The sequence below is a fragment of the Lampetra planeri genome, chromosome 60 (assembly GCF_965212315.1).
Source record: "Lampetra planeri chromosome 60, kcLamPlan1.2.h2, whole genome shotgun sequence".
Lineage (NCBI taxonomy): Eukaryota > Metazoa > Chordata > Hyperoartia > Petromyzontiformes > Petromyzontidae > Lampetra > Lampetra planeri.
In genome coordinates this window covers 1,507,903-1,522,006 of record NC_136166.1, presented here as the reverse complement: position 1 = coordinate 1,522,006, position 14,104 = coordinate 1,507,903, and the positions used below count along the sequence as shown (strand labels likewise).

The 14,104-nt window shown below is 52.0% G+C and overlaps 1 protein-coding gene across 3 annotated transcripts in view; it reads left to right on the top strand.

Moving 5' to 3' along the window:
* Positions 1 to 9,491: 9,491 nt before the first annotated feature.
* Positions 9,492 to 14,104, top strand: part of PFAS (phosphoribosylformylglycinamidine synthase) — a 35,041-nt gene continuing 30,428 nt past the window's right edge. For 2 of the 3 annotated variants that reach the window (XR_013588741.1, XM_078618870.1), the window contains exons 1-3: positions 9,492 to 9,781; positions 11,618 to 11,753; positions 12,942 to 13,047. Coding sequence is in view for 2 of the 3 variants with exons in the window: in XM_078618870.1 (XP_078474996.1) it covers positions 9,640 to 9,781; positions 11,618 to 11,753; positions 12,942 to 13,047 (384 nt within the window). In the remaining variant the exon portion in view is untranslated. Of the gene's footprint in view, positions 9,782 to 9,836; positions 9,865 to 11,617; positions 11,754 to 12,941; positions 13,048 to 14,104 lie in introns of those variants that run through there. The other variant, XM_078618871.1, reaches the window with a different exon arrangement.

Sequence of the window (14,104 nt, the reverse complement as noted above, 5' to 3'; positions counted from 1 at the left end):
GGGGGTGTCGAAAGAGTTGTCGCCTACGGTAGTAGGGTGTTGTCTCCGGCGGAGCAGCGCTACTGTGTCACCCGTCGCGAGCTGCTTGCCATTGTTTTTTTTGTGCAGCAGTTTAGGCCATATCTTTATGGTCGTCACTTTACAGTCCGAACGGACCACGCGGCGCTACAGTATTCATTGAGGGTCGCCCAGCCCTCGGGCCAGTTGTCGCGTTGGTTGGAAGTCCTCCAGGACTATCAGTTTACGACTACGTACCGTAAGGGGTTGCGACACACGAATGCCGATTGCTTGTCGCGGTTGTTGCCTTGTGATGAATGCGCGTGTTTGTCGGGATCGGCGCGCTGTAAACCGACGCTTGCGGGGGAGATGGGGGCACTGGCTGCGACAGCGGGCGCACCGATCAGGGATGATTCCACTGCCTCTCAGGGTCGGGACTCGCTGCTCTCGCTGTCGCTCAGCGAATGGGGCCGCCTCCAGATGGCGGACAGCTCGCTGCTAGCATTGCGCCGCAAGGTTGGGGGTCCCGAGGGGGACCAGGAGCGTACCGGCTCCTATGTACTTGAGCAGGGAGTGTTATTGAAATGGGACAGTTTGTCCCGGCGGAACGCACTCGTGGTGCCTTCCGCTGTGAGGGGGAGGGTTGTCTTGGCGGCACACGAACGCCTCTTGCACTTGGGAGTTAACAAGACGCTTGCCCTGCTTCAGCGTGACTATTACTGGCCGGGAATGGGAAGTGATGTGGTGCATATTCTGAAGGGGTGCGTTGAGTGCGCCAGGCGTAAACCACCGGCCGTGGCAGCTAATCCACCGCTGCAATCTATTCAGGTCTCGCGTACCAACGAGCTCGTTGCACTCGATATTTTGGGGCCCTTCCCAGTCACGCCGAGAGGGAATAAATATTTGTTAGTGGGGGTCGAATACTTTACCCGATGGCCTATGGCGTGGCCTCTCGCTAACCAGTCGGCAGCGGCTGTGACGGATGCCTTCGTCCAGGGCTATGTCCTGGACAAGGGGGCTCCCGAACGCCTGCTGACCGACCAAGGTAAAAATTTTTCGAGTAAATTGTTGCAAGAGGTGTGCGATCTGTTGGGTACCAAGAAGGTGCGTACCTCCCCGTACCACCCGCAGACTGACGGGATGGTGGAGAGACTCCACAAAACCTTGACTTCCATGCTGTGCCAGCAGGTGTGCGAGGCACATGTAGATTGGGACCTGCAGGTCCCGGGAGTCCTTGCCGCGTATAGAATGGCCCCCCATGCAGCTACGGGGTTTTCCCCATTCTATTTGATGTACGGTCGGGAAGCTGACCCGCCAATAGAAACGCAACTTGGCCTGTCCGCTCCACGAACTAATTCTAATTTGGCAGAACATATTAAGTTTAATATTCATAAGCTGACAGAGGCGAGGGAGGCCGCACGGCTTAATTCGCGGGCTCGCCAAATTGCTAATGAACGGTTGCGGGCACGGAAGGTGTCCATGCACGAATGGAAACCAGGTGACAGGGCCTGGCTGCATTGCCCTCAGGCACCCTTGGCTACGTCGCCTAAATTGTTGAGACCGTGGAGGGGACCCGTGGAGGTTGTGCGCGTTGCACGGCCCCAGTGCGTTCAGATAAAGTGGGGAAAGCGCCGTTGGTACGTTCACCCCTCCCGACTGAAACCGTTCTCGCCTCCATATGGCCTCCCCGTGTGTCGTGATGGCCGGGCGTGTGACGTGACCGGCGACCCAGAGGGGGAAATGTCTCTGCCTGATCCACACGTATTTTCGCCTGATCTGCTCCCAGGTGTCTCGGAACTGACAGCTGCCGATCACCGGCGGCCGGATCTCCGCGGCGGGGCCGGCCCCTTCAGGCCCGTTCCGCGCCGTCTGGAGCAACCGGAACCGCCGGACGGTCGTCAGTGTCCCGCCCCATATGATGGACCAGCCAGACGGACTCGCGCCAGGTCGTGCTACTTTGCATGACCTGCCTCGTGAGGAGTCGGGGCAGTTGGAGCGCCTCGTCACTGCGTGTAGTCGCAGGGACGTGGGGCGCGTTCGTTTCGAATTTGCTCGTATCGTGTTATTGTTGACTTTTCGTGTTCATTGTCAATCTGTACATAGTTATTCTTGTCGTTGTTGTTGTTGTGTTATGTTACGGGGCACACTCGGGGGGTTACGGGGTTTTTTTTTGTTGGTTGTCGTTTTATCATCGCGGTTGGTTGTTGTTAGCAGCCGGGCCGGCTGCGAGCTATGTGGGAGGGGGTGATGTAGTGGTGATACGCGCTGGGTGTATATGTCGTGTGCCAGCGCGTATGTACGGGTGTGTGTGTGGTGACGCGCGCTGACGGGGAGGAGCAGGCGTCAGTGCGCGGGTGGGGGTAGTGCTGCTGATTGGCTGTGTGCCGGTGACGCGCCCAGAGGGAGTGATCGGGTAGCAGCGCGGTGTGATTGGTCGGGGAGTGGAAACACGCGCTGAGCGGAACCGGATCGTAGGGATAGCGCGTGTGGATTGGGTAACTGAGGAGCGGTGCCGACGTTGAGGTCCGCATCCGCTCCGTCTCCCGGGAAGAAGGGGTATATAAGGTGATGCACAGAGGAGCAGGGGGCAGAAGTGGAACCATCTAAGAATGAAGACGAAGGTGCAGAGATAGAGCCAGTAGAGGAGAGTAATGGAGAGTAGAGGGGAGTAAGGTATAAGTGTGTAGCCAGCGAGAGAGAACGGTCTACACGAGCCGAGTAATGTATAGTGTGTAGCCAGCGAGAGAGAACGGTCTACACGAGCTGAGTAATGTATAGTGTGTAGCCAGCGAGAGAGAACGGTCTACACGAGCTGAGTAATGTATAGTGTGTAGCCAGCGAGAGAGAACGGTCTACACGAGCCGAGTATGCATACGGTGTAGCCAGCGAGAGAGGAAGGTCTACACGAGCCGAGTATGCATACGGTGTAGCCAGAGAGAGAGATGCAAAGTCTACACGAGGCGAGTGGAGAGTGTAGCAGAGGCGCAGAGTCTACACGAGGCGAGAGAGGAGTGTAGCCGAGGCGCGGAGTCTACACGAGGCACAGAGAGCCGGCAGCACAGAATCCAGAGTCAAGAGAAGCGCATTGTGAAGAAGAGAGGCCACGCGTTGTATTGTTACAAGTCAAGATTTAATAAAAGAAGTGTGTTCCCGTCAAGGAGTTTCCTGCCGTCATTTTCCAATACTTCACTATTAACACTCCTTCCCTTTATTAATGCTACCCCTATCCCCTCTCTTTGATGCTGCTAATCCTGCATAATGCGCGGGCATAAGTAGTACTATTCACATACCTGCATTTCCCATATCCCCTCCTTTTGATGCTGCTAATCCTGCATAATGCACGGGCATAAGTAGTACTATTCACATACCTGCATTTCCCATATCCCCTCCCTTTGATGCTGCTAATCCTGCATAATGCACGGGCATAAGTAGTACTAATCACATACCTGCATTTCACATATCCCTTCCCTTTGATGCTGCTAATCCTGCATAATGCACGGTCATAAGTAGTACTAATCACATACCTGCATTTCCCATAAATATGCTAAATTCCTCTTGATATGCATATTCTTTTGTCAAGGTGCCCTTTTCCCCCCTTCCAACCCAGCTTATATATATGCTCCAAGCACGTGTGCTGTTTCATTCAGACGCTGTCGCCTCGACAGACCTGGTTTTCACCTAATGACGGCTGCTTGCGTTGTGGCCGAAACGTCGTGAGAATTATTTTATTATATTTTATTTTTATTATTTTATTACTTCCCTTCTACGTGACTTTACCGAAAGAACCAAGAAGATGAATACCCTCTTGGTTGACAGACGTTACCGATGTTCAAAGCCTAGATAAAAAAAATCGACGTTCAAACCCTGGATAAATGGCTCATGATCGTTTGCCAACAAAGTCTGCGCATACAATAAAGCTATACCACAATCAGCCTTGTTGGAGGGGACCAACAACATCCCTTCCATGGTCGTTTCCCATCGAGTTATTTTTTCAAGCGCAAGGGAACGAGCATCTGTGCACCAGGGGGAATTTTAACGGTTTGTCTGGCCAGCGCTAGGACCGATGCATTAGCTGTGCGGAATTGAGTAGGCAATGACAGAAACGCCATTCGGCGGCCCGACGGCAACTCAATGCAGCCTTGATCCACAAGGATATTCAGCGGCATTTTCCCTATAAAATCGGTCCCTAACAGGCAGGGTACGGCTAGAGACGTTGAAACAAGTACAGGACCTATTAATCGAATGTCACCAATGCAGACTGTAGCCGATATCTGACCAATAATCCCTAAGAACTGTCCATTCACGGCAAAACATGGGACGTTAACGGGCCAAATGGTGGACGATTTTGGTGGCAAACAATTAAAAATCATTTCCGAAATGATAGTCGCAGATGCGCCGGTATCAACAAGCACTCACACCTCCACACCCTCGACGGTCCCGATAACAGTGGATGATCCCGCCGCCTCGGCGATAACACGGCGGCCCAAGGCCGACAATTGAGCAGGACGCCGTGGCCAACCATCGCCCACAACAACCCGGCCGACACGCGAAGCACTCCGGCAAGAATGCACGACCCGCGATTCCGAACCTGATGTATGAGGTAACTGCGAGGGCTATGTGTGTGGTGCGCCGCGACTTGCCTGAGGATAACCGTAGAATGGCGGAGATGTGAAGGGTCTCCCTCGTCGAGCACGGCAGCCCATCGAGACGTGTCCCGGCAGGCCGCACCTGAAGCAGACGACCGGATCGTCCTTCTGGCGAGGGAAGGTTCCCTTCAGTTGGTCCCGGCCACCTTGATGACTCGCGTCCGACTTCCTCCCCTTTGCACCGGGAAGGCAAGCACAGACTCAATTATTTTCTCCGTTCTCAGGGGCTCCATTGTCCTCGGAGGGTCCGATCAACGCGGTCACGTTGGTGTGTCGCTGGGTGTTGAAGTGCACCTCCAGGCACCACGCGACCTTGAGTGAAGACAGGTCGTCCTCCTCCGTGGCTGGCATCACATCTTGAAGTTCTTGAGCCAGCTGTAACATTATTTCGAGGACCAGTGAGTTTCTCCCCACTTGGTCCATCCCGGGATATGCCGATTTTGCCAGCGCCAGAAGCTCAAAGTGGAAGGCGAGGAGCGTCTCGGCCTCCCCCCACCTTCACGTGGTGAACTTCTGGTGCTTGTTTGATGGAGGAGCAAAAATCGCCCCCATCTGCGCAAGGGCTTGGGACAGCATGGACTTGTCCTCGTCCGGGATGGCATGGAAAGCCGCCAAGGCATCGTCATCCAGCGCTGTGGGAAGCGCCCACAGCGCCTCATTCTCCGTCCACCCCGAGAGATCGCAGACGGCGGCGAAGCGGCGTCGGAAGGCTTCCCAGTCGCCACTCGAAGCCGCAAACTCCCGGACGAACAGAAGCCTCTTCTTGAGAGCTAGGTCACCTTACAGAACAAGGTCGGAATTTTTCTTCTAAATTATTAAAGGAGGTGTGCGACTCCCTGGATACTAAAACGATCCAGACATCGCCCTACCATCTCCAGACTGACGGGATGGTAGAGCGCTTGCACAGTACGTCCATGCTGTGCCAACAGGTTATCGAGGCACAGTTTGACTGGGATGTGTACGTTCCGGGTGTTCTGGCCACGTATAGGATGGCCCCTCACGCCTCAACGGGGTTCTCCCCCTTTTTCCTCATGTATGGGAGGGAATGTGATACCCCCATGGAAGCACAGTAAAGCGTGGACCTGGGCAAAAAGAAGGTCGCTGTGCCCATGCCCATGCAGCTTACGATCAGGCAGCTGACGGAATCGCGGGAGGCGTCTCGAGGAAATTCAGCCAAACGGTAAGCCACCAATTAGAAGCTTGTGGGACTCCGTGAATCCAGAAACCCATGGACCGCTTCTTCTGGGTTTTCCCTGTTTCTCTTAATGTATGGAAGGGAGCGTGACCCACCAATTGATGCACAGCTCAAGCCACTACAAAATTGTAAAAAGATATTGAACCCCATGCGTCTTACCCTACAGCGTTTGGCAGAAACTAGGGAGGCGTCTCAGGGGAACTCGGCCTTACGGCAGGCGGCCAACGAACGTCGCGTCAAGCCCCGCCAGTCCACAACTATATGGACGCCTAGGGACAAGGCGTGGCTCCACTGCCCGCATGTCCTGGTGGGTACTTCCCCGAAATTACACAAACCATGGCAGGACCCGGTCGAAGTGGTGGAGGTGAGGAGTCCGCAGTGCGTGCGGGATCAGTGTGGCCGCCACCGCTGGTTTGTGTACCCGTCGCGGCTAAAAGTTTTTTTTCCACCTGCCGTTAGTCTTTCATCTCCACTTCCCGAGGGCTGGGTGTCTGGTCAGTCCAACAAACTGGGGCCCGCGTCGGCTGATGTCCTTCCTCAGGACAGTTCTATGGTTCCGCCAACAGGGTCCAAGTGCCTAACGCCCCCAACGTCGCCGGTAGTGACAGCCCGGGGTGGACCGGGGAGTCCGGAGCTGCCATCGCCCGACCCCCCACTGCTTGGCGGTTCTGCGCCTCGGGAGGTGCCGTGCTCATCGAGTCGTCTTCCGGCTGTTCCTGGAACCTCCCTCGCTTGACGGCCCGGCATTAAGGACTTGGGAAAAGACGTCTCGATTTAAATGACGATCCTCCGGCGTCTAAGTGCACCTACACCCGTGGTCCGCGGGCGCCGCTCGTGCCAGATGGGACAATGGCTGATGGCTGATCCGGGATCATCTTGTGCTCAGGAGCGGCGTCACATGTACGGGGTGTAGTGTGGGCTGTCCGGGGGGGTGGGTCCGCCATTGTAAATAGTTGCAACTTTTGTTTCCCATTCCCTCCCACTCTCCTTCCCCCTAGTCCTGTATATAGTATAAATATTGATTTATTCTTGAATTTAAGCTTTCGTGACTGCAGGAATCCATACTCTTTGGTTCTTTCAGTAAAGTCACGTAGGTAGAAAAATAATAGATCACGACGTTTCGATCGCAACACAAGCATTCGTCATCAGGTTCGTCATCAGGTGGGTCAACCACAGCAAGAAAAGACTGCTGAAGTAGGCGAGAGATCTGCCGTGGCACGAGGTTATATAGGACTTGGCAGCAGGGGGGAGAGAGAAGTGGGGGGGGGGGGAAGGCGGGGCAGAAAGTGGACCCCGCAGCACCCCCCCCACTTCTCTCTCCCCCCCCTACTGCCGAGTACTATATAACCTCGTGCCACGGCAGATCTCTTGCCTACTTCAGCAGTATTTTCTTGCTGTGGTTGTCCCACCTGATGACGATTGCTTGTGATCTTGATCGAAACGTCGTGATCTATTATTTTTCTACATACGTGACTAGAGTATTGTTTTATTCCTCGTTCGAAATTATTATTTATTGTTGTTATTGTTCTTGTTATGTTGCGTTAAAAGTTGGAGGCCCACACGTTGCATGGGTAATACATGTCGGTCAGCCGGGATGGCTGAGTTTCATTAAGGGGGGGGGGGGTGATGTCGAGACGTAAATAGCGTCTCTGCGGCGTATAAGCCGACTACAACCACAACTGTTGAATGAGTGCGCACTTAACCTCTCGAAGGGTGGCCAACAGAGACGTGGCGGGGAAGCAGGCCCTACTGAGCAGGGTCCTATCGGGCAATGCACTATCAGAGTAATGAGAGCTCGGGGTGAGCATCTACATCATGGGACCTCCTTTGCCAGTACCAAAATATGATAATAGGGTTTTCCCCTTTTTTCTGGCAACAAAACAGGTGTTAAGATGTTAAAACACCAAACTGAAACCTTTTACGAGGAATCATGCCTGAATTAACCACAATGCTTGTGGTCAGAATGCAAACAAAAAACATACTCTGATAAAATATGCATTGTCCATTAAACTGATTGAGCCACACCAACGACAGCTTTCTTTTGAGCCTGATCACAAACGGTGTGAGACCAGAGAACGCCAAAAAGCATACAGCCTAAAGACAATGCACTATTAGAGTAATGAGAGCTGGAGGATGAGCATCTACATCATGGGACCTCCTTTTCCAGTACCAAAATATGATAATAGGTTTTTCCCCTTTTTCTGGCAACAAAATGCAGACATGATTCCTTGTAAAAGGTTTCAGTTTGGTGTTTTAACATCTTAACACCTGTTTTGTTGCAAGAAAAAAGGGGAAACCCCTATTATTATGAATTGAGCCGTTTGGCTTTGATAAGAAAAAATGGCTTTTTATTTAAAAAATAAAATCCCCAGATGCCATCACCAAATTGCTAGAAAAGTAATAGTAATTTGGCAAGCATTGGCAGTAGGGCCTTCATGAAATGTTCTTGAAAACCTAATTTTATATTTTTCTGGGTAAATATTTGTTTTAATATTTTAATTGCTATCATTGGGGCGTACGTAACAGCCCACTGTGTGAATGTGGAGAGCAGGGGATCGTGGCGCACATCGTCTTCGGCTGTGAAGTCTGGTCGTTGCCCTGCACGTGCTGGAGGAGGAGGGAGGCTGCCGCATGGCTCTGTAGCTACGTGGGCTCACGTCCACTCACAATATAACATTGACATACATTTGCATTTATTTAATTATGTTTGTGTATCTGGTGCGCAGTGTAAAAGTCACGTGTAAAAGCATTCACTAAATAAATTGAAATTATTAATTGTAAAACATTCAATATCAACAATAACATTATTGGTGTGTACATTTTGTTTATTAAAAGGATAGGTAATCTCAAATTCGAATTACCACAAAGTTAAAGGTGCAGCTCTAAAAGTGCTTACACATACCACTGCTGGAGGAAGGGCATCCAGTAGAGTCGCTTTAGAGGGAAATTCTGGCCTACTCGTCCACACTGGCCAGATGTCTTAGAGAAGATGGGAGTACCCACAATTCACACCACCACATGCACCTGTGGTGTAGCCATTTACTGCTGGGTGGACAGAGGCAGTGGGGGACTCAAAGACATGTTCCCATCGATGTCAAATACACAAAGTTCAGACCTGTCAGTTTATAACTCAAATGCTCCAAGACAACCAGTCAGTTGTCCTCAAACCCCATCAGATGAGGCTGTAGACTTCACCAGAAAGGAGTCTCTATTACTGTATCAGCTTACATCTTAGTGACATAATCAGACTGATGTAGGCATAGTAATATCCACAGAAAAGAGGCATAGGCGGTTCAATTTCAAGCCCATATTCTGCTATCCATTGCTAGTCACAGCGACACGTGCACAGTGCATTCATTTATAAGGACGAGACCAAAGCACTAAGCCACACCGTTCCAACTGGTAGCGTTGTAGTGTATTATAGGATTATTTTTAAATGGGATTAAACGCTTGGTAGTGTGTCACGTGATTTTTTTTGTGTATATGGGATTGACAACGAAACCAGTGTCATCCTATTCCGGTCGGAACGGCGTGGCTCAGCGCTTTCTTTGGCGAATGTCAAACGATCACAAAACGTCCCATCGAGCTTCACTTTGGGGTTATGCGATTGAAAATCACAGCGGCTGCATGCGATTGTGTGGTCGCGGCAGACAGAGGCAACCGGTTCCACGTGGTGCTGCATTTGGCGCGGAGCGCTACAAACTCTGGGCGCGGGGCAGCAGTGGAGAGGCCGCTCGCTCGCTCGTCTGCCGCTGTCGCTGTTTGCTCCACGCCGGTCGTAAGTGCCAAACGTCGCTCGCCATGGGGCTGATTCGCTTCTACGCGAGTCCAGAGCGCGGCTTGTGGAGCAGGAAGATCGTGAAGAGCGCGGAGGCGGCCGCCTCGCTGGAGGCGGTGAGCGGCACCACCGCCACGGAGCTCTGCTACAATGTGGAGTGGGAGGGTGAGTGAGGCAGCTTCAGCAGCAGCAGCCATGGTCAGTCCACTGCTGGATGTGAACGCCTGCCACAGAGATGCCACCACGCGGTACTGTATTCTCCACCACTCGGGAGACAAAGGCGGCCCGGTGTGGTGCTGTCCACCCACCCCCTCGTGTGCCGTGCCGGCCTTCGTAGGTGCTACTCGCTAGCAGCACTTGCCCCGACAGTTTGTGAAGGCTACACGGGGATCATTGTCTTTTTATGCACACAACACAACTCTTCCAGTACGTCTGATTAACTTATACAGTACAAGTCTGGTCACAGATACACGTGCCCCGTATAGCCTTAACAGCGCCACGCTCGCACCAGGAACTCATTTGAGGCTGAGTCGACCTAGGGAAGATCCAGGACCGGTTCAGATAATCGCCACCGGTGTTGGCCGTGAGCGGGAATCGAACTCGGGTCGCTGGGTTCGTAGTGCAGCGCGCTAACCACTACACCACCGCTCCCCACAGACACGAACATCGATCGGGTTGCACCCCCCCCCATCTGCTTTAAACACAACCGGCAGAAGTGCGTGCGAATGGTGGACCGATTAGCACGGTTGGCTATGTACGGTGCGAAAGAAGTTATATATACATACAGCCGTGTTAATTGAAGGTGCGAACATAATCTGGTGCCATCCGATTTGGTCTCTCCATCTCCTCTTCGACGCGTGATATTCCTTGGCCTCCACTCCGTCACTAATGTTGACCATCGGCCACCACCGTCCATTCTCTCCAGCGGTCCTACCCAACCCCCCTTAGGGTCCTGAACTTTGTCAATGTTGTCTTCACCCTGCGGATGTCCTCTAATCCACGTGCGCCTCTTTCTATCAGCATCATTCCGAGCGTGCGTCTCTCCGTCACCTGCCGAGGAGATGGAGCGATGAAATCGGCTCGTGGCAGGGGCTAAGGGGGCATTGCCACACCGCAGGATCGTGAGAGATGGTGGCGGCTTGGGGAGACACGGTGGCGAGATGGGTGCCATGGTGGCTAGGAGATGTTAACTTCCTCGCCTGGTATACAGCAAATCGTGGGTTCAATCCCGACATTGACGATGCCTGCTGTGTATTTAGAGTTTGTGTCTCTTCTCTCCCCGTGGTCACGTGGATTTTTCTCCGGGACCTTCGGTTTTTCCCTCCACATTTAGAAGCATGGCTTTAGAGTATTTGGCTTGGCTGCTGCTATAAATGTCCACGTGATGATGGGCCACTTAGTTGAGCTGTCATTTGTGGCCAGGTCGCTTCTGAAAAGGAGCTCCAAAGCTCAGTGGGGCCTTACCTGGTGATGTTAAAAATAGACCTTCATCCAGCAGTGGATTCACCAAGGCTGGCGATGAAGGTCCCAGGGTGGCACGTGCCGTCAGTTTTTGTTGTTGTTTGGCAGCACCGTGGACGCAATGTTCCTAGACGATCTGGGCTCTCTGTTTGCGGATGGAGAGTTTCATGAATTGTTCCCGCATTGCACTTTGAACCGATTGAGTGATTGGCCATGGCTGACATCAGTGGCGAGTGCTATTTAAATCGATATTCCCCCCCCCCCCCTTCAACTTTCATTCACCAGCGTAGTGAAGTACAGTCAACCCCCCCCCCCCCACCATCAAAATGTATTGCCTCGGGAGACCCTCATCCAGCAGTGGATTGTCCAAAGGGCTGAACACATCTTTATTTTATTGTGCTCAACCGTTATGTATTTAAAGGCGATTCTGACCTTTCCAATGAAACTTGGTAGGGTTAAGAATGTGTCTCTGAACGACTGACTGTGATTGTAATGCTGTGGAATCCTCCCCCCCCCCCCTTCACGGTCACTGTCGCACAGGCCCCGAGGCGCCATCGGCCGAGGAGAGGCGCAAGCTCCTCTGGCTCTTCCACCCCATGCTGGGCGGCCCGGCCGCGTCGAGCCAGAGCTGCCTGAACCCCGAAGGGAACGACTGCCTCATCGAAGTCGGACCCAGGTCGCGTGTCCACCGGGGGCACGACGGCCGTGCCAGGCCCAAGCTAACCAAGCAAAAGCTTAGAGGGGGCCCCAAGCAGTTCAAGGGGCATCCACATCCGTGACAAAAATAGGGGTGCATCGAATAAAAGGGAAATTCCATCCTCAAACTTAGCGAGCTAATTCATATAAGACGCCAATTACTGTAATCTGCTTGTCTGCTTCTCTCATCTCGCCACGTGTATATGTCTGTCTCTGTTTCCCTCCTGTCGCTACAGCTATATCTCTTGCCTCTATCTTTTCTGTCCTCTCACTTGCAGTTTATCAGTTGAAGGGGACCCTGAATATAATCACTGATTAGGGCTGGCGCCATCACAGCCAAGTTCAATATTCTCGGTGCCTTAGAGTCGTGTATTTTACTGCGTCTGGGCCGGCCTCCACGAGGCCACCCAGGCCCCTCGAGCCCTTCCATCCTCCTGGAATGTCACAACACAACTTGGGATTGGCCCAATGCCACGCACTCGCCTTCGGCAGTACTTTTCAATCAAGAGTCTGGTTGATAACAGCTGGTTGGTGTCGAAATCAATTCTTGCCAGCCAGTATCAACCAGAATCACCATGGGAACGCATTACATTGGTATCAGCCATATTATTCGGTGGCAAATTCACTTTTCTGGCTAGGTCCCCAAGCCCTATTCCTGCCATGAGCCGGGCTGTGGTGGCTCCGCTGCACGTGGCCTGTAGTCCAGCGCTGTGTCGGCACTAGCAGGAGGTGTCCCTTATTCCTTGCTCCCTGTGGTTACGGAGATTTTTCTCCGGGTCCTTGGGTTTTTCCCTCCACATTTAGAATCAACTTACGTTTAAAATATTTGGTGACTATAAAGTTGCACATAAGCCACTGTTGAGCTGTCATTTGTGGCCAGGTTGCTTCTGAAAAAGAGTTATATACAAGTACCTGGTAAAATACATAGTTTAGTTTAGAAAGCGTTACAGCAAAATGTAGACTAATCTCTATCTTTCCCATTTGTATAGGATATTCGATTTTAACAATCCAACCACAATACCAGGTTGGGAATGTATGTTGAACTTATTTCGCACCAAACGTAGCCAATCGTGGTTTGAATTGACCAGCTGTAATGGGTACGTGACCTTGATTTGTGCCTTCCCCTGTGAATGCGTGGCTGCGGTCTTCGTGACGTGTCGGTTCACAGGCTCAATTTCTCCACCGCTTGGTCGACCAACGCGGTATCCATCTGCCACTCCATCGGGCTGCATCACGTGAAGCGAATTGAATGCTCGCAGCGCCATCTCTTCAAGGTGCATCCCTCTCAGTGGTGAAGCTGCTGCTTGTGTTTTAAGATTCGATTTTAACTTTGTGGTGGGTGGGGCGGCTCGTCAGGGTGATGCCTTGTCGTTGAAACTGAGCTGGCATCGCTGGGACTCGATGGTCGATGTCAGCCGCACGTGAATACACATTGCTTCTCAAGAGTAATCATTAAAATGTATAAAGTACCCTTAAATAATCGAGTCAATCTCCTGCCCAATCCCCCTTAGGATTCTAAATATTGTAATTAATTTCACCCTGTGGATGTCATCTAATCCACGTGCGCCTGTTTTGATCACATTCCGAGCGTGTGTCTCTCTGTCAACAAATAAATTACGGTCAATTTAATTTTCTTCGAATCATCACAACTTTGGAGAATAACAGTATTTTCCGTACATTGCCATATATCCATTTATTGGGGGATCTGGCAGAGGAAAGATCTGGCAGAGCAAAGAAAGCATTGGTGAGGTGTGGTGGTGGCATCGATGGCTTTGGCCATGATGATATCTTGATCATGATGATTTAAGTAGCGTCACAATACGATATCCAAACTTCTTGGCCAGTTGATTGCTTTTATTCAAAGATGAGTTGCGTGTGTGTCACCCATACCTCCTGGTAGTGTCTGTCATGCACAGGAGTTTCGGTGCGTTCCATTGTTTTGCGCCTGCTCCGGTGTTCGTGGTTCACGGGGATCTGCGCCTTGCGCCTCCCTCAGTGTCACCGGTTTGGTGCTCTAAGCCAGGACGGCGGAGTAAAATGCCACCAACCTGTTCATTCACTTCGGTCCCAGAGTCTTCAGAAAAAAAACTGGGAAGATACCATCTGGTCGTGCAGCTTTTTCAGCTTGGATTGGCAGCTACTGCATCATTTATTTCTGTACCTGGTAGGGGTGGTAAACATTGCCACTGTGGAAACAAAGGCGACCGGGCGTGGTGTTGGCCACCCACTCCCTTCATAGGTGCTCGCTAACAGTGCTCGCCCCAATAGTGTTTTCAGGCTATATGGGGGTCTTTTGCCTTTTGTGCTGTGGCTGCTGGTGAATTAGCACAT